General features: G+C 34.8%; 1 protein-coding gene across 5 annotated transcripts; it reads right to left on the reverse strand.

Annotated features, from left to right (window-relative positions):
- Positions 1–5540: 5540 nt before the first annotated feature.
- On the reverse strand, positions 5541–19985 carry LOC142631448 (protein THALLO-like). Of its 5 annotated transcripts, XM_075805620.1 has the most exons (18): positions 19658–19980; positions 19128–19525; positions 18900–18992; positions 17953–18038; positions 17345–17396; positions 16348–16496; positions 15841–15993; positions 15029–15168; positions 13063–13150; positions 11052–11231; positions 9559–9729; positions 9364–9441; positions 8939–9078; positions 8721–8856; positions 6510–6778; positions 6088–6151; positions 5924–5992; positions 5541–5839 (listed from the first exon to the last, which is right to left on the reverse strand). In XM_075805620.1, exons 3-18 carry the CDS (start codon positions 18988–18990, stop codon positions 5708–5710), a joined length of 1998 nt encoding a protein of 665 aa, XP_075661735.1. In that variant the 5' UTR covers positions 18991–18992; positions 19128–19525; positions 19658–19980; the 3' UTR covers positions 5541–5707. The 5 variants fall into 5 exon arrangements, with proteins under 5 accessions (XP_075661735.1, XP_075661736.1, XP_075661738.1 ...); XM_075805621.1 differs by lacking the exon at positions 19128–19525 and having other exon boundaries at positions 11052–11222; positions 19658–19985; XM_075805623.1 differs by lacking the exon at positions 19128–19525 and having other exon boundaries at positions 19658–19981.
- Positions 19986–21296: the final 1311 nt, after the last annotated feature.

The following is a 21296-nucleotide window of genomic DNA, read 5'->3' on the forward strand; positions in this document are numbered from 1 at the left end:
GCCTAGAGAAACAGCGCCTAACCTATTCCGCCTCCTGCTCTCATCTGACCACCGGAGCTCCACCCCGCCGCGCCGTCGTTCTGGAGCTGGTGCCACCGCACCGAAGTTCAAGGTTCAAACAGAGTTTAAAGAGTAGAGATATACCCAGCGGTTTCCTCAAAATGTGTCTCCACGGAGGTGAAGCTGCGATGAAGGCGTGACCGTCAATGCTGCTTTTGCCGTTGGCGGCAGAGGCTCACGGTGGTGTTTGCAGAGTTAGAGCTTGCTTGTTGAGGTGTGAGTTTGGTCTTAATTAGGATTTTATGTTCTGTGGGTCTTTTTCTGGAATGAGGTTATGAAAACAATGGTTTTTGGCTTTGCTCTCTAAATGTTTTCAATCTCTCTCAAAATAAGTTTTGGGTAATGAAAAGAAACTAAAAAAGAAGAAAAAGAGGAACTTAAGAAAGTTTGAAATTTTTTGTAGAGGAACAGATTTTTGAAATGCCATTTTTCGTACAGATCTTGTTTTGTAAACCCTCTCCTCTATGAAACTCTCTCGAAGATTTTCAATTTACACCCACTAGAAAGGGCCCTTCTCTGCTTTTTTATTCCGCAATTGCTAGCCGTTGGCTTTGTCTCTTCCACACTGATCCCAACGGTTCAATGCAAAGACAGAGCATGCAAATGTTGTGTTTCTTGTTTGATTCCACAGGTTTGAGTACACTATGTGTTTGTCCAACACTACCTTCCTATTGGGGGAAAGATGTATTTGTCTAGATCGAACAATGTATTGTTCAACACTTTTACACCAGAACGAACCTTGAACTTCGGTGCGGTGGCGCCAACTCCAGAACGACGCTGCGGCGGGGTGGAGCTCCGGTGGTCAGATGACAGCAGGAGGTGGAATGGGTTAGGCGTTGGTGCTGTTTCTCCAGGTTTGCTCTCTGATACGTGTGTGCAGAGTGTAGGTCTAAGTGAGTTAAAATTGTGTGTGATAGAGTGTATTTGGTTTTTCTTTAAATGTGTGACGCGGCAAACACTGATTGGTGGCGTAAATCAACACTTTTACGCCACCTCCTGACTGTATGTTTTCTCTTGAATTATAGTATAATTGTTATAAAACTTTATTAGTAATGAAATTATTATAAAATGCAACAATTAAAAATTGCATATACATTCCTCCAGTGATGAGACTTACATTATTTTTTTATAGTATTATAATTTTTCATTTAAGTTTACAAGTTTTCTCGTTAATATTACTTATTTAGAATTATTAATACAACCAAAAATGTCACGAGGATAGCTTCAAATATTACAGGTTCATTTTGTAGCAAAAAAATTTTGTATTTTTATTTTATATATATAATTTAGAGACAAAGCAGAGGGGGTGATGTGATCGTGGAACCCAAGGAGCCTTTCAGTGAGGCGACTGAGGTGCGTTAAATACTGGAGAAACGGGGTAAGATAGGGGAGCACCTCTGTGGGATAAGGAAGCACCTCTATCGGAAAAATGGGTTCCTGGATGTGTGTTTGAATCCGAGACGGGATCGTATAAAGGAGATGTTGTGTCAGATAGAGATTGCTTCCCTAGCTTGTATAAAGGAGATACTGTTTGAATAGAATGATAGAAAAAGAAATTAACTAAATTTATTAAGAAATCTATCACGAGTCCACATTTTTCCCTTCCCCTTGATTCATTTTCTCTTCTCTTTCATTCTCTTCTTTCAAATCAAACATAGGTTTAACCTTTTCTGGATGGCTTTCTAATATTTGTATATCTTTTGTTATTGCATTTCCATGTTTTTGTTTTTCCTGCTTCTCTATGTCAACCTCAGAACACCAAAGTCTACCTCTTTACCGGAAAAATGGATCCGGTCTGTGGTCCATCTAATTCATGCAAAGTATTCACCATCGTAGAGGTCCAATCTTAGTTCCCTGTGACATCCAACGATGTGAATCGTTTGAATGAAATAGGAGGTCTGAAGTTGGGTTTGGTGTCTCACAAGCCAATGGCAGTGTTGAAAGGCGAGGTGGAAGTCCAGATGAATGTCGAGATGCAGAAGGAGAGGGGAGCAAATCAGGGGCAAATCAAGCTCGGATGGAGAAGGCAAGGGAAGCTCATCAGGTGAGAGTCAAGGTCAAGATAGAGGAGAGGGAAGTGCATCAAGAGAAAATCAAGGTGGAGATAGAAATGCAGAGGGGAGCGGATCAAGCGATGACGAAGACGAATGCAAACGGGAACGCCAACGTAGAGTCAGGGGTGACATAGAACACGGAAGACAAGAAAGTATCCAGGAAGAGATCGACTTCTCTAGTATACCAGAGATACTGATGGCCATAATTGGCGCGGTAACAATTGCTGTTGTTGACTTTCATAGCAGTGGAGCTATTTCTTCCACGATTCTGAGCCTTGTTATTGCTATAAACCGTCTCGGTTTCCTCTGTTGCATGACTTTTATGTTGCATAGGCATAGGAATCCAAGGGTTGCGCGCATCTTCGGAACCATAGGGGTTGCTGCTGCTGGCTTGGGGTTGTTACTACTAGTATCTGTATTCTTTTTCAGCTATTATGGTTGGATAATACTAGGCCTGGGAAAGTATACAAATACCAATAGTAACAACCCAAGCCAACAGCAGCAACCCCTATGGTTCTGAAGGTACACGCAACCCTTGGATTCCTATGCCTATGCAACATAGAAGTCATGCAACAGAGGAAACCAAATACATTTATAGCAATAACAAGGCTCAGAATCGTGGAAGAAATAGCTCCACTGCTATGAAAGTCAACAACAGCAATTGTTACCGCGCCAATTATGGCCATGAATATCTCTGGTATACTAGAGAAGTCGATCTCTTCCTGGTTACTTTCTTGTCTTCCATGTTCTATGTCACCCCTGACTCTACGTTGGCTCTCCCGTTTGCATTCGTCTTCGTCATCGCTTGATCCGCTCCCCTCTGCATTTCTATCTCCACCTTGATTTTCTCTTGATGCACTTCCCTCTCCTCTATCTTGACCTTGACTCTCACCTGATGAGCTTCCCTTGCCTTCTCCATCCGCCCCTGATTTGCTCCCCTCTCCTTCTGCATCTCGACATTCATCTGGACTTCCACCTCGCCTTTCAACACTGCCATTGGCTTGTGAGACACCAAACCCAACTTCAGACCTCCTATTTCATTCAAACGATTCACATCGTTGGATGTCACAGGGAACTAAGATTGGACCTCTACGATGGTGAATACTTTGCATGAATTAGATGGACCACAGACCGGATCCATTTTTCCGGTAAAGAGGTAGACTTTGGTGTTCTGGGGTTGACATAGAGAAGCAGGAAAAACAAAAACATGGAAATGCAATAACAAAAGATATACAAATATTAGAAAGCCATCCAGAAAAGGTTAAACCTATGTTTGATTTGAAAGAAGAGAAGAGAAAATGAATCAAGGGGAAGGGAAAAATGTGGACTCGTGATAGATTTCTTAATAAATTTAGTTAATTTCTTTTTCTATCATTCTATTCAAACAGTATCTCCTTTATACAAGCTAGGGAAGCAATCTTTATCTGACACAACATCTCCTTTATACGATCCCGTCTCGGATTCAAACACACATCCAGGAACCCATTTTTCCGATAGAGGTGCTTCCTTATCCCACAGAGGTGCTTCCTCAATACCGTCAACAACTCGAGGCTGAAATCCACCAAGAAGAACGGGATGAAATCCGCCAAGACGGGTGAGATGAAATCAAATTCTTGGGAACAATTTCCTCAAGAAAGTCCTCTTCGTTCAAAGGATGTTGGGCTTTCAATCGTTTGCATCTCCTCCATAGCAGTTGCAACTTTTACTGTTCTTCTGCAGGAAAACGTCGACGGAAGACCAATTCCAACCTTGTTTAGAGACCCACCGACGCTCTATCGCATATTTCTAGTCACTGCTCTCTGCGCATTTTTGGGTTCATTAGGTTCCCTGTTGAATCAACACAAGCCAAGGGTTGAAAGATTTTGCAGGGTTATTGGCGTGGCTTTTATGTTATCAGTACTAGTCATTGTCCTCTACGCCACAGCTCTCTGGTTTATAGTCATCCCCCTCCCCTCCTCAATGTAACCAAAAAAATCCGATGGGGATGAAGAATCTTTGTGTAATGGTATTCTAAGTTTGCTTGTATAAAGAATTTAGTTCAATTACTCAAAGCTTTTGTTGTTTGGATTTTCTTTTCTTTTAGTTTCCTAAACTGTGTTTGATGTGAAAATAAATATTTAACGAATCCAATAGTTGCGATTTGTGAATCTTTGATGACTTAAGTTTGTGAATCTTTGATGACTTATTTGGGCAAATTAACCTAGAAGGAACACAGGAAGTGTTATAACTAAAATTGGGAAAATCATTGCTAAGAACATTACATGGGCAGTAAATTAAACGAACCATCATGAAATTTTCCTTTCTTAGAAAAAGAAAACCAACCCAAAGCTTCTTTGTCAAAAAAAAATGAGAAATCAAACTTGAATAAGTAAACTAATTTCGTGATTAGGTCAAACTTAACTTGAATAAAATTAAATGAACTAATCATGATAATTTAATACTTAAGATTACCACCAATGCATTTCAGCCATTGACAACACTAAAATTATAATAATTACAGGATTATTTGAAGCCTGGGGCATTTCCTCTTGAATATTATAATTTAGTTTTGACATATGTTGAGTCTAGAGTTTAGGTTGGTAGATCGTGAGCAAAAGTATCTTGTAATTTGTCTTAGAAAGTTTATCTTTAAATTCAAGAATGCTAGTCAGGTTTCTGCATAACAAGTTCAAGCTTTAGTTGTTTGATAGCAAGACAATTGATTGAACAATTAAGAAGATGTTCGGTACATGTACTTAAAAACTGAAAACATACGTTTAAAAATGTGTGAAAATACGTGTGAGTGAAAAAGTATGTGAAAATACGTGTAATATTATTTAAAAACTGAAAACATGTGTTTGAATGAATATACCAAACAGGGCCTAAGTTTTGATAGATCGAGATTATTTTGAATCAATCGAACTACATAATTCAGAAATGCAAATTCAGCACCTCCTGGTAATACTGTAGAAGGAACAGAGGAAATGTTATAGTGGCTTTGCAAATTGAAATCAAGTAGCCTTGCTCTCGGGCAAAATTCTAGTACAGGATTGTTAGCTTTATTTGAGAAAATCATAGCTACAAACAATTCATGAGCTGTAAGTTAATTAACTAATCATTAAATTTTCTTTTATTAAAAAAACGAGCAACCAATTCTCTGCTTTCCTATAATAAAAAACACCCAATTATGTTCAAATAAAACTCAATAAATCAATCGTGATATTTTAATCCTAGGCTTGGCTCGTTTACAGTCATATCGATATTGACTATAGGGCCTACCTCCAAAATCACAAACCTAGCGCAAATATACCTCTAACCCCCTTTTCCTCCGAACCTCACCCTCCACTAACCTCACCCTCCACCAAATCTTGTGAAAAGAGAAAGTGCCATTGTGCGAGATCCCATTTTTTATGGTTAAAAATAATAATTTAAAAAAAAAACAGTAGATAAGTTAATTATTTGAAGCCTTGCCCATTTCCTCGTGAAATATTATATTTTAAACATATGTATATGAGATATCAAAATTTGGATTGGAGACGGACACAAACATGATACATGATCCAACTAGCGCTATGCAATTGACAAAGTAGAAAAACTGAAACAAAAAACAGTATTTAGTTCTTGAATCTAACACTCCGGCTGGTTGCTACATTAATTCCGGAGGCTTCTCCACCATAAGGACCAATAGGTTTCTTGATCTCCTGCACCTGCCCTTTCCGACGATTAACTTTTTTCTTGTGTTGTTCCTGCATATTTTACAAAAGAGAGAGATTAGTTACTAAATACAAGAATAAAGTGATGTGTTACATTCAAGCAGTCTGTCATAATACCTTGTACTTCTTCCTAGGATTTTTGGTTTGATTCTTGCGGTTCCGAGTCAGCCCTCTGTTCTTCTCCATCTGCAGCAAGTTTGACAGAAAATATATAATGAGAGTTTGGAGACAAAGATTATGGTCAAGATCTAACATGCCGGTAAAAATGGGGGTGTGCTCACCTCGTAAGTGATATAGCGTTTTCCATCAATGGGTTCAGGAAAAGATGGGACTACCGCTGAGGTCCTGCAGAAGCAGAAATTTTTTCAGAATACAAGACTACCAGAACCACAGAAAATCTAAGTGTGTAGCAACAGCAAGGAAAGATTTGACTGGCACTCATAAACCATAAAAATTGCAAGACAAATAAACAATAATAATATTAATAATCAAACATGCACACAAACATATGGACAGAAAAATCTATAGCACATGAGAGTAAACTTTAACTGTATAATACAGCACAAAGGGATTTGAACAAGTTATTCTTCTTATTCATAGATGTAATACTAAATACAAACCCATAGAGTGAATCCAGAAACCTGACTATAACTATTAGGAGGTAGCAAAAAGTATATCATCTAATCACAGTGCAGAAACACACCTTAAATACATCTCAGCTTTGGCGGCAAGTTTTGCAGCTCGTCGTTGCTCAGCTTGTTTGTAATATTCATCTTCTGAATCTCCTGTATCACCATCCCCCATGTCAGCATCCCCATCGACCTCAAAATTGTCAACTTCATCCACAACATCATCCTCCCCAACATCATCCTCAGATTTGATTCCAGCTCCAGCCAACACTCGGAGCTCATGCTTCCTCCGCCTTTCTCCAATATCATCCCTTTTAGGTAAATCATCATCACCAGAAACCACCTTCCATATAGATTGAATACAAATGTTATTTAAATAGAGATACTTAAAACTTCTCAAGAAAATCAACTAGCAATATAATTTCCCTAAGTAGAGAATTTTTTCTTTTTCTTAGCTATTGGAATATTTCATCAGAAAGAAGAATCTATTATTCACACAACACATTCAAATGTTTCTCCATCATATTACAACCTAAAATTCGATAGAACCAGAATCACATACATAAATCAACTATTGAATCATCCACACAAAAATGTAGGACGCTACTATAGTAGATAGATAGCAAAATACAATAAAGTTGTTGGGTTGCAATATGAAGGGCTATGAATGAACCAAGCCAAGCAACATGATGAAAACTCAGGATTGTAAATTTAATTGTATTTCGTACACAATACGAGCTCGAAATCATTACCAAACTAGATTACATGTTGGAGCTTAATTCATTTTCTTGTTGAACAAACTTGACCTTGTTCACGAGCTTACATGATTAACTTACTTTTTTTCCTATGACTAAAATATTTTATTCCTTCACCAACAAATATAAAAACATAAAAAAATAAAAAATAAAACTAATAACTTAATTATAGATTAAATTATATTATTTGAATTAATTAGAAAGATTGTTTTTTGTTTATGAACTTACAAAAGTTAGATTCACCAATACTGTATTGTTAAAATTATATATAAGTTTATTATAAAATGAATTTTTTATATTATCAAGATAATATAAAAAATAATTAGATATCATATGAACTTATTTACAAACTTACACAATCCAATCTAAAGCCTATTTAAGTATATTTTTGTACATTTACACTTACAAACATATAATATTATACATACTTATAGTCGAGCCTCATCCCCACAAGGTTGTTCACAAACATGTTATCATGTTTAAGCTCAGCTTGTTAATAGTCATAAATAGCTCAGTTCATTTACAGTCAGTAAGGCATAAATGACTTGACTGATGGTTGTCATTTGAGATATTAGGCAAATAGAGTCGTATCTTATTTGAGTAGAACATTTATGGCAAAGCAGTGGTTTCCAAATTACAATGTACATTCCTGCTTTAAAATGGGAGAAGAAAATTTTAAATGTGGTTATTTGTAACCAATGGCAAAACTTAAAAGTTAAGGTACTGTTGAGAAGCCTTAAAACTTAATGGTCCGTTTAAATTGAGGAGGAGGGAGAGGGAGTAGAGTAGAGTAAATTTAGCACAAAATTAGCTTATTTTTAGCCAACACTACTCTACTCCCCTCCACTCTCCCTTCATCCAAACAGGCCATAAGAATGGAAAATAATTGTTGCAACACGCACCAAATTAATTATTTTTTCTCATCAAAACATAAACCCTTAAGAAGCAAAAATGTATTATTAGACATGCACGGCACTCTACCCCCAACCTCATGCAACAGTTGAAAAGGACCCATGAAATGTCAGTATCAATCTTCTTTTTTGGGGGATACCCAACATGGACAACCAAACATTGATGCTCATGTTCAAAATATTATATTAAATTTATAAATATAAAATTAAAAATAAAATAAAAACCAGCTGTTGTATTAAAAAGATTAATTATTTTTTCCCATCAAAACAAAAATCCTTAACAAAAATATACGTTTTGACATGCAGGGCACTCTACACCCAACCTCATGCAACAGTTGAAAGGATCCATGAAATGTCGGTGTCAATCTCTTTTTTGGGGATACCCAACATGGGCGACCAAACAATGATGCTCATGTTCAAAATATTATATTAAATTAAAATTTAAATAAAATAAAAAAAAGAAAAAGGTTTGAGTAGCCTTAGTACCCAGCTGGTGTATGAAAGAGATCAACTATATATATGTGATGGTTTTCTTTCATATGCAGGCTCCTATTGATTGATGAAATTAATGTCCATATAAACTCACGCATACAAAGAGAGGTCCAATCAAGTTTTATACCTTGGGCTTATTCGTTTTAGCAGAAACAATTTGGGAAAGTTTACTTGTGCTCAATGAACTTGCATGACCATTACTGAATCTAGTAGCCCCTGCGTCTATAGCATCATCATCAAAATCATCATACGTCACAAGTCGTCTGTTCCATTCCAGCTTCAATGCATTAGTACTCAAAATTTCAGAAAGAAGCCAATACTAGAGAGCCTAGGAAGAAACAGTACCCATTAACTGGCTTCAGACGTTTTTGGGCTTTATCAGACTTTGAAGCTCTGGAACTAAGGATGCCCTCTTGCTTCAATCTTTCTTCGAGGGCAGCTCTTACTTTTAACATTTCCATGCTTTTTACACCAACTTGATCACTCTGCCATATTTCAACAGTTGCACATTAGCCAAATTGCAGCAACAAATATTTATGTTAAAAGAAAAGATATATGGGGACATGTCCTAGATAAGGCCAAGTAGCATAAAAAGAACCATGTAGCAGACTCAAAATAGTTAGGATTTATCTTAGTTGTGTTGAATTGATTTAAAATAGAAAAATAAAAATTAAACATAACAAAATTGATTGATATCAGAAAAGAAACATGAAAAGCATCAAACTTATAATCTCAAATTTGTGATCACATCTCCATCAAGAATAATTCACCTGGCGTTTGCGTTTCCCTGCTTTGTTCTCACTATTTTTCAAAGGCTCCACGTTTTCCAACTCAGCTGTGTTATGAAGCTGCAGTATTGAAAGAAAACTAAGACATGAACTAAAAAGAGAATCACTCGAAAACAAAGCATGTATTACTAAGTTAAAGAAGTAAAAACAATCATGTTTTGTAGCAAAAAGACCTACCACTGTTGTTTCTTGGGTTTCAGCTGAAGGATAGGGCCCCTGATCTTTTGTTACAGAATCACTTGACAATGTAGTATTCTCTCTACCCAACTTTACTACCATTTCAACCCCTTGATTGTTGTTCAGGAACTCCTCAAGTTCAGATGGAAGATTCCCATCAAGTTGTTTTGTCTGTTAGTGGAGCAAACATTAAAAAGAAGCAAGTTGTCAGGGAAACCAATCCGCATCTGAAATAACAAACCAGCATACCTCAATGACAGCACTGCTATAGTCATCTTTGTGCACAAAATGAGAAGAAAAATATGGGTAGAACACAGGTACTCATACGATCACAGAGGTTAAACATTGTCACATATAAAGCAATTTGATAAATGTAATACATAGAAAAATAATTCATCTTTTCCCAGTTGTTAACCAACTAGACCAGACCAATTTTTAATGATAAGCTTAGATCCTATCCACATCTTTTTAAAATTTACCAATAATATATGGTGCATACCATATCAGATATGAAAGTACTTAGTTTTAACTTGTACAACCATCTATTGCAGCTATGTTGGCATTGCTTTTTTTTTTTTTAATTATATGCAGTTTTCATCAAAAGCAATAGATAGGCATACTTCGAGACAAAGGCCACCATTCAACAATTGCCCTTATCTGAAAAAAAAAAATACATATACATATATGTGCGTGTGTGTGTGTGTACGTAGCAATTAAAGCATAAAAATTTAAGATACATATCTATATGCAAGTTTAAGAAGCAACGCCCATCTATATAGCATTGCAATATATCCTAACAATGACAGATTAGCAAAATATTTTAAATATTCCATTATGTCTGGACACTTATTTCAATTTTTGTCAAAGATGAATTAGTTTTAGATAGTGCATTATCATTTGGATCTTTCTAGCAACACTGATAGCAGTTGACCTATCGGAGTGCCAGTCCATCAGAAACTTACACTTTTTAGTTATAATGAATGAAGTGAACCCCAGGACAAAGACATGTTACCCCTCCTCTTACTAGACCATTTTAAGTGGGCTGCTGGGTTCTTAAGGCATTCTCTGGCCCAACAAGTATTAGCTCTCCCAGCAAAGGAGATGATCCAGCTCCTACACTCCAGGTTGCAGAAATTACATAGATCACTCAAGGACTAAGTTATGAAGGTATCTTCCAAAGGTTTGACTATTATTCTAAAAATGGTAAAACAGACAATAATAGTCACAGTGCACCAATTTAACTAATTTGAGAGGGGAACCTGATTCCTGAAACAGAGGCAGAAATACAAAACATGTATAAAAATATTAATGTACCATCAATAGAGAAGCATAAGCCACATTGTGTACAAATTATGTAAGTACCAACTTTTTAAACATACTAATACAAACAAATAATCGTTTTAGGACCACAACACTTACTGTTATAGAAAATAATTACCTACTTATCAAAAAATAGTAATGTTAATTTAGCATTTTGATGGAGAAGAGAAGACCTTATCCAATAAGCTCTTGATCTCTACAAGGCGAGCTAGCACAGGATGATCACGAATGGGCTGCCCTTCAGACTTGAGAAGGAGATAGAAAGTTATAGCTTGGCAATACAAGAGCAAAAGAAGCTGCTTCATCTCCAAATAACGCACTCCTCCTTCCATCATGATTTCCTCCTTTTTAACCTTAAAACATCAAAGCATTTACAATGCTGAATGCTAAGAAACCAATCAAAAGCATCTTTACATGTTATGACCTTTTGTGTGTGTGCGTGTGTGTGTGAGTGTGTGAGAAAGAGAGAGAGAGAGAGAGAGGGGGGGGGGGAGGAGGGAGAAAGAGAAACTGTAAATGAAAATTGGTGTGAGGAAACTGGCAGGATGTACAGGGTGAAGAGTAGGAACCACAAATATATGAACCCAGTTGGGACAACGTAATGAGTCAGATCTACGGGCATTTAATCATTCAAACATTTTAAAATCTTTTAAAAGCTAAAAAAAATTCAAGGAGCATCACCTATCAAAGAGAAACCTATTACCAACCCCCTGCAGATACCACAGATAAACATAGAACAAAACTTAATATAAGCCCCTCAAAAAGGAAAAATTGAGAGATAAATCAATCCATTTCTAGGTAGACTCCATTTAAATCATCCTTCACTAGTCGCTAATCCGTGCGATGCACGGGATTGTTTTAAATTAAATCAAATGTTAACATGTTCAGGTTTAAATATTTCTCAAATTTCAATTATTGAAAGCTAAATTGGCTCTAATATAAGATAAAACATGTAATATTATGAAGTAATATTAAAAATGAGATAAATACAAATATTATGAAGTAATATATTACTATAATCATAATGGGCTCTTACATTTGGTTTAATAAGTATTACAAAAGACCCAGTAAATAGAATAAATATACAATTGTGCTTACATCTTCAAGCTTTATGCAATGCTTTTCAAGAATGTATTTCCTCCCTTTCTTAGGCTTTCTCTTTTCTCAACTTTTTCAAACTACTTAATTTTTTGCCAATTAAATTTTCTAAAATGGTTTACTAATATATAGCTTAAAAGCATAATTTAGTAAAACAAAATTTGTAATATCTCTAACAATATTTTTGTTACACTAATCTCATCTCAAGTACCGAAGTACCTAACATTTGACAGCAAAAAAAAATTTTCATTTTGTATAACTAAAGTTTTTTCACCTCCACTCATTCTCTGTTGCTTTTAGGTTTTATTTATTTTCTTAATCTTCATATTATCTCCTCCACATGTTCTCTTCCAATATGTACTTACATTTCAAAATTTACAAAATAAAAGACTTGGCAGTTGGCTCTATTTACCTTTCGTCATTCATAACTTGATAACCCAAAGCAAAACTCAAAAACCAATAGAGAGAAGCGGTAACCAACAGAGAAAGATCTGATAGAAAAAATGAAGAAGACCAAGAGTGGAGGAACACGCAGAGACCACGATGAAAAAATTGTATTGCAAAGCTCACAAGAAACAATGGAGAAGAAGAGAAGAGACCAAGATACAAAAAGAGAAGCATCAGATTGGCAAATTTAGGATAATTCTAAGGAAGTATTTCTGGCTTCTGAAGTTGTCGAAAACTTAAGAAGTTATCAAAGAGCATAAGAGACATTGGACAGAAAAAAGTCGGGTTTTTCAAAGCTTTTGTGTCTGTGGGTCTTTAGATGCGATGCGATGCTTTGCTGTTGGTTTGCCGTGGGTCTGATCGAGGAGCAGCTGGTAGAGGAAGGCAGGGAAGAGATGGCAGAGCATCACGAAAGGGAAAGGCAGAGCATCAGGTTTTAGAAAACTTTTATTATGTTTTTTTTTTAATATTGTGCTGATGTGGGAATTTGTGGGAGCTTCAAAAGTTTCGGTTTTATATATATATATATATATATATATATATATATATATATATATATATTATATATATATATATATTGATGAAGCCATGCACTTTATACCACTTACAATAAACTAATCAAAGAAGAAAATATAATACCATGCTTAGAAGTGGATCCACTTTTTTTTCAAGCTGTTCAATTGCATCATTCAGCTCCGACAGCAAGCCAACTAATTCTGGAGCAGAACTGTGGGATAAAAACATTATTAACAAGCATGCAGAAGCAAAATTTATCACTGCTAATGATAAAAAAAATTTAAAAAAAAAAAAAGAGAGAGACAGACATTTTTAGCAAGAAGCAGTGATTAGAGGCCTCCCCCAAAAAAATAGAACTCAACAAAATAGCTTACGAGCATATTTAAGCAGCAATAAGTGGATCAAGATCTAAATAATAGAAAATCTACAATTATCACAGTCAAGCATGTATTTGATATATACAACAACCTATGTAAGAAATTCAATGCCTTCATAGCAAAACAATCACATTATACATGCATCCAATTACCAGTTAACAAGGTTCAAAATTGCAAACAACATGGAGAAGGGGCATGATGAGGAGCTCAACAGAAACAGTCTGAAAGAAGAGCATGCAGGCGGAAGATCCCTTAATAAACCACCACAAATACTAAACATCTTTAGATTTGGCAGCACCAGATGAGTTCACGGAACCAAAGCCAAATGTAATATCATAACACATTGTTGGGGAGCTAACACCTTAAAAAGCCACCAACTGAGTAGTTAATATAACATATAAGGACGCCACTTATCCCGAAAGACTTAAGCTTGTATTAATCACTCCATCTTGACTTTCTTATTCAATGCGGAACTTCACTCACACGTGTATTCCCAACACACATTCTATTAAATGTAGGTTCCACCTCTAGAAAGTGGATGGAACACCTTTTTTCACATGTCCTTTTTTACTACTTCTATAGGCATTATTTTTTGTCTTCCTCTACCTTTTTTGTTCCCTTAACTTGAATCAACTTATTATTTCTCACCAGTGCATTACTTGCTGTCTTTTGAATGACCAAATTATCTCAAGAAAACCTCCCTCACCTTTTCATCAATATGGGCCAACCCTATCTTTAAAGGGAATTTCCTCATTTTGAACCTTATCTTTCCATGTACTTTCACTTATCCAAGCTACAAAAATCCATTACTCTAAAGAAACTGTCAACTTAACTATCTCTTTTCTTTTCTTTTTTATAGAATATAAAAGTTTTATTGATAGCAAAAGTACAATGTGTTTACAATTGTAAACCCAACTATCTCAACACCTTCAGTTTCACTTAAATATAGTGAATAATGGTTGCCAACTTGACATCAAGCAACAATTGCTATAATCCAACGGCATTTCAAATCTCCTTTTAAAAACCTCATTGCAAGTAAAGGCCCACTAATAAATCCCCCAGACACCCTTATTTTCATTCCTAGAAAACCCCTCCCCCTCCCTACCCCTCAAAAATAGATTCAATTTCTTCATATAGTTGAACCAAGATTTTTTCTATAGATAATATAATTGCAAGCATAATTTTCCCACAAAATTTGGAGCTATGAAAGCATAAGAATAGGGGAACCTCCCTAGTTGAAGGAAGCAAAATAATACTGCAGACCCATCTGCAAATATTCCTGTGGCATATCCTATGCTGTTACTTTGAAGTAAGAAGAATGGATAGGCCAATCTGGTTACTCCATCATGTTGAAAGACAAAATGAATCTATTGTGCATCTTGTATTAGTTCCCTCCATCAGATTTCTACAATTTCTTACTCAATCTTTGGCTCTCTCTAAGATAGCTAGACTAGCTCAACAAAATAAATTTCTAAGTAAAAGTACCCCATACTAGATTTCATCTCTGATCATAATCTTATTACATTTCTAACACCACCACCTATTTGAGCTCTGGAATGGCTATTACTTATAAAGCTACAAAACCTTTGTCCTTATCATTTTCTTCTGAGTATTACATTTAGCCTTGACCAAAAAGAGTCAGCTCAAAAATATAACACACAAACAAGTGCAGAAATATAAGAACTATACAAATAAAAATTGAAAAACCTTACCTATATAAAACATCCATTTGTTCCTCCTTTGATAGAGCACTCAAATCTTTCTTAACCTCCTCATAAGCTGCTCCCGTGTCATCAAAGGCTTCTTTTATCCCTGGATATTTTTTTCTGCCTTTTCTTTTGGCTGACATTTCCTGTACAAGCAGCGATATTGGGCTATGTGTCATTCAAAAGAATTAATAGTCCATACACCCCTTTAAAAGTAACAAACAATAATATATGGATAAGACATGTACACTGGTAACATATTGGTGTTATACGTGCAAAGGGAGTGAACAATCTGTGGATAACTTAATGCTTCATTGTCCTATAGATTCTGAATTGTGGTGCATCATGTATGGTATCCAGGTTCATGGAATTTCTTGGGTGATGCCAAAGTCAGTTGTGGATTTATTAGCCTCTTAACAAGGTCATTTTCTTAGACATCAGGATACTGTTATTTGGAGAGCCATTCCTCATTGCTTGAAGTGGTGATTTCGGTGGAAGCAGAATGCTCAGTGTTGTTTGAGGACAGTGAATATTAGGCTGTTTTTCTTTAAATGTTGTTTGAGTGGATGTTAGCTGTGGGTTATCCTTCTTTATGTTCATTATATGATTTTGTTGATCATTGTAATCTGTTAGATTGATTGTATTGCTCCCTTTGTATACTTCTTGTATACTTGGGTATTTGTTTTCTATCAATAAAATTTACTTACCAAAAAAACACAAGAGGATAACCCAAGCTTGAAAATAAATACCAAAGGTTTAACTTACTTATCTCTTTACTTCCTTTTTTCATTAACAAGGAGAGAATATTGAACCCTCACCTCTAGAGTTAATTCCCTATCACTCCGATCACTACAATCTTCAATTACATCAAGGCCAAAGTCTTCAATTGTATAAGATTCTGCTTTTTGCATCTGTAGTTTCTTAACCGCTTCCTCCTCCTTCAAAGGTCCGTCATCATCGCTTGATTGTGCCTTCATCAGAAACAAAAAGGTTAGAGTAACTACAAAGACAACCTCAACTACACATGATTGCATTAAGAAATTAGTTTGAGAACAAGATAGTTTCCATAGGGGCAGTAAGTGATTGTTGCTGAAATATATATATATATATATATATATATATATATATATACACACACACACACTAAATACAAAGGGGAAAAAATGAGAAGGGGTGTGGAGCATGATTGGACAAATAGCAAATAATATTTTTTTTTTGATAAGTAAGATGTTTATTGATATAAAAAATGTAACACCCTAGTACACAGGGAGTGTACAAGAGTTAAACAGTCAAGAACAAATAGCAAATACTATTCAAATCATCACCTCGTAATCAGCATTATCACCATGATAATATTCCTTCTTTTTTCCACCCCATAGAGACTCTTGTTCTTCTTCATCTTCTTCATCATCTTCAAGCATAGCATCTTCGACTCCACCAAATTTTTCCCGTAAATATTTCTGTGTCCTAGCCACTACAGACAATATGCATAATTAATCATACAAAACGTTACTCAAATTGTTGTAAGAACCAAAGGGGATAACAATTGAGAGTTTTTATGTAAGAAAATATGTAAAGAACGATTTAGAACCCATCCCCGCTTCCCCTCTCCCTCAAAAAAAAAAAAGAGAGATTCTCATCGGAGTCCATTCTATCATTTCAGCCAAGGGAATACCAAGAGATGAACCTAGTGCTACCTAAGGTCACTTAGCCCCATAATAATTCCAAAATAGCCAAATACCAAGTAGCCAACTTGAAAACACCCAAAATTACACTTCAGAGATATGTAACCCTGGTGCAGGTGTAAAATTGCAGAATATGCATGAGTAGGATGTATCATTACTTTTTCTTAATGAATTAATTTACTTGTCCCAAAAAAAAAAGTTATAGGAATATGCATGAAACACAATGACATAGAGAGTTGGGTTGGTATGCAATAGCATTACTACGATGCTCATTCTTTTATTAATAATTTGTGTTTTGCAGTTTAAAGCAGTCAATTTTTTGTTTAATATATATTATATACATCTACATCAATATTACAGGCTCTTGTACAGAATAATGGTATTTTATTTAGCGAACAAAATCTTTTACAAATGTAGGTGATTCTTTTCTTTTTTTTTTGGAGGGGGGTCTTAAGCAAGAATTTTTTCTAATTCAACTTCACATTTTCTCAATTAGAGCATCTTTATTTATGTAGATGTAGTTATGCAGTTGTTTTTTATCAAAAAAAAAAAAATCAAAATAAATAGCTTCAGATATACTTTCAAAGAACAAAACTGATTAAATGCAATGCAAGAAATTGCAAACCAATTTCCTTACTTTTTGCAATATCTCCAGATTCATCATCTTCATCCTCATCATCATTGATACCCTGTAAGCAATATTAGGATTGCCAAGTGGGAAAAAACAAAGATACAAACAAAAATCACACTGATTGCTACATGCTTATGCTCAATCAAACAAACTTACAAAATAAGAATTCTGCCTTAACATGTTTGTTTCAGTTATGCAGAAGAGATCTATAAAGTTTTTTTTTTTTTTTTTTGATAGGTAAAAAATATATAGAAGAGATTTGTATAGTTTTCACATATAGAAGGCTCTCTTAAAGTTCACAATTCTTTTTAGCATTCTTTTCCAAGATCTTTTAAATGTTTAAAACAGTTATATGCTTTCACAAAACTAAACAAAATGTAGCTTTAATCCTAATTCACACATGACAAGGATTTTTTTTTTTTTTTTGATAAGTACACATGACAAGGATTTTTATTCAACTAAAGTTTTTTTTTCATATATATATATATAAGTAACAACATTTAATTGGAAAAGAAAAAAAAACTAAAGTAAATCCTACATTATTCTCAACTGGAAGAATCTATTTTAAAATTTCAAAGCAACTATTACAACTTGATATAAAAGGGGGAAAAAACCTTGAGATCAAAGACAGGTATCTCATCATCTGAGTCCACAATATCACCATTCGCATCCAGCGGGATAATATCCCTCTGCTTATGAACTGCAAACACAAATAAACATTAGAAAACCCATCAATTTTTCCCAAAAACTAAAACAATAGTACAAATACAAAATAAGTTTGTCACTGACTCCATAACATTGAAATGGTAAGCAACAGAAAAACAAGAGAGCTTAAAAAAAAGAGCATCAAGCACAGTGTACTAAAATGCTCTCAGTCACATTGAAAAAATATAGGCCAAAATACATTGTTCGACTCTAAACTTTAAGCGTTGAGCAATTTTAGTCCTTGAAGTTTAAAGATATCACATTTAGTCCCCAAAAAACTGAAAGTGATCGCTTTTAGTTCCCAACAAACTAAAAGTAATGGCTTTTAATTCCTAAAAAGTTAAAAGTGATCAATTTTAGTCCATATCAAACTTAAACCGATGGCTTTTAGTCCCTAAAAAACATAACTTTAGTCGTTGAAAACATAGATTGATCGCTTTTAGTCCTTAAAAAGACATAAACTAATCAATTTTAGTTCCTATGAAGTGACGGTGTATCATTTTAGTTTGGCCAAGGACTAAATCCGATCACTTTAAACTTCAAAGACTAATATTGCTCGTGAACTAAACTTCAGTGTGCTTAAGCCGAAAATATAAAAAGAAAATACTAACTGCACAAATTATTCAAAACCCATCAACTTTTTCTCTCTCTTTTCTCAACTAAGAATACTACCAATGCTAAAATAAAAATAAGTGAATCATCGTCCATCTCCAAGTTCCAAATTGTGAGCAGCAGCACCCAAAAAAATGAATACAGAATCTCAAATTCCATCTCCAAGTTCAAGTCTTTGTTTAATAATTACACGAAGAATTGGAAAAAAAAAAAAAAAAGGAAACAGAGAATGAGCTTTGCTTACAGGCATCAATTTCATCATCCATGTCATCCGAGGCAACGCCACGGTTGCGTGAAAAACTCTTAGGGTTTATGACCTTTCCTCTCTTACCCATTGCTACAGAGATTCAAAGAAGTAAAATGAATAAAATTAAATTAACAAAACCCCTACATCATAAATTCGTAGTTCTATTTATTTACATAGCAAGGGGTTACTAAAAACAAGGTGATATGAATAGAAGAAAAGTATTACCTGAAGTGAAAGGTGGCGCAAAGAGAGGGAGAGTTTTATGGTTTGAAATAATAGAGTTGGTCGGAAGCAAAGGATGAAAGGAGGTTGGTAATGTGTAGAGCGGTGGCAGATACCCAAACACGTCTCACATCCCAAACTCAAAAGTGTAAAGATTTTTTTTTTCTTTTTTTTTTTTGAGAAACCAGTCTGTGAGACAGACCGATGCTTTTATTAAAACATAAGAAAACTAATGAACATCAAACAGAGCAAGGGGGATAATGTCCCCAGGAAAGTCTTCAACCCAAACCTGAAGTTCTAACCCAACCCAAGATTTCTTTGCCAAAGCATCGGCAACCTTATTACAATTTCGTTTCACATGGCAGTAGTGATCCAGGCAATCAATGGTGGACTGTCAAGCCCTTCGGTATAAAGATTAATTTGTCAAATACATAAGAACCGAAACTCAAACACAACAATAATAGCGTAAACCCACAAAGTTTAGAGAAATAATATAAACCCATATCAGCGTTAAACATATGTAAAGAGAGAACCTGAAGATTGTGGTGGCGCCGCCGATTTAGAATGGAAGAGAAGAAGCGCCGCCGAGTTGGATTGGATATGAGTGCGCCGCCGATTTGAGGATGGATTGGAAGAGAAGAAGCTAGAGAGCGGCGCCGACGAGTTGGATTGGATGAGAAGAAGTGCCGCCGATTTGAGGTTGTGAGTGCGCCGCCGAGTTGGATGGAAATTTGTGGGTGCGCCGCTGTCTGGTTCTTCTATTGTGGGTAGGGTTTTGTTTAGCAGCTGTCTGGTTCTTGTGGTTGGATTGGAGGAGAAGAATCTAGAGAGGCAAACGCAAGACAGTGTAGAAAAAGATACCGATATATGTTATTATTTTTTCTTTATATATAAAACCTGTTTAACCGGTAACCAATATCTTCTAAAATTACATAAAAAGATGAAAACAATATTAAATCGTGCTAAGAGGCTCTCCCTTTTCTAATATGATGAGATTATTACAGTTTTCAATAAAAAAAATCTAGGATTGAAATGGATAAATTATTTCATTTAAAATGTAAAATACTCATCACACGTATTTCTATGATTAAAAAATATAGTAATTTTAAATTTTAAAAAATATAGTAATTTTAAATTATAATAGATGCAAATTATTAATTTTTATAAAAAAAATAAAAATAAAAGAGTAATTTGAAAACAATCAGGAGAGTGGTCCTATTTTATAGGCAACATTTGAGTGCTTGCTTAGAGAGTCTTCTAATTTTTTGTAAAAGTTAATAATTTAAATCTATTATAATCTGAGATTATTACATTTTTCAATCATAAAAAAACCTAGGGGTGTGATGAGTAAATTATTTCATCTAAAATGCAAAACACTCATCACATCCCTAGGTATTTCTATTATTGATAAATGTAGTAATTTCAAATTATAATAGATGCAAATTATTGACTTTTACAACAAAAAAAAAATAGAAGAGCAATTTGAAAACCATCACGAGAGTGGTCCTATTTTGTAGACAACGTTTTAGTGGTAGTTAAAGATATATCTACTTATCAAAAAAAAAATGTATAGTTACTTTGAAGAAGTGTACTATTAGTAGTTTTTTTTTTTGATATATTGTTTTATTTTTGGATAAACATGGTTTTTTTTAAGGAAAAAAACAGTAGCAAACGTGGGTTGTTTAACTTATTTTTTTATTTAAAAAAAATATAAGTATAATTACTTTGAAGAAATGGGTTAGTGGAAGAGTGTTCCTATTTTGTATGTAATGTTTTAGTGCAAGTTAGGCATGTATTTTTATCGGAGTATCATATAGTTCTGTCTTTACTTAAACTTAAGGGTGTAGGGGTATTTTGGAATATAACAAAATTTGGTCTAAACAGGGAAAGCCCCTTAAGTAGGGTATAGATTTTTTTTTTTTATTTGAGCTTCCTCTTTTTTTTTTTTTTTTAGAGAGTTTCAACCTATGGCGTCCGCTCCTCGCTTTTTGTCATCAGACCAAGACACCAATTAATTTTTGGTGTAGACAGAAATTGAACCTTAAATCTCTTATTCAATCATCAGAGACTTTACTAGTTGAGTTAATTGAAACCCACACAAATAGTAGTATAGATGAATCAGATTTTTTTTTTTTTATGGGGATATTTTCAGAGTAGCAGTGTGAGAAGGAT

This window comes from Castanea sativa, chromosome 4 (genome assembly GCF_040712315.1).
Source record: "Castanea sativa cultivar Marrone di Chiusa Pesio chromosome 4, ASM4071231v1".
NCBI classification, from domain to species: Eukaryota; Viridiplantae; Streptophyta; class Magnoliopsida; order Fagales; family Fagaceae; genus Castanea; species Castanea sativa.

Excerpts from the sequence above, each read along its gene's own strand:
- LOC142631448 (XM_075805623.1), bottom strand. The coding sequence starts at position 18,990 with ATGGGTAAGAGAGGAAAGGTCATAAACCCTAAGAGTTTTTCACGCAAC. Across the intron at positions 15,169-15,840 it reads ATAGGGAATTAACTCTAGAG|GAAATGTCAGCCAAAAGAAA; the intron begins GTGAGGGTTCAA and ends CTGCTTGTACAG. Across the intron at positions 9,442-9,558 it reads AAACCCAAGAAACAACAGTG|CTTCATAACACAGCTGAGTT; the intron begins GTAGGTCTTTTT and ends TCAATACTGCAG.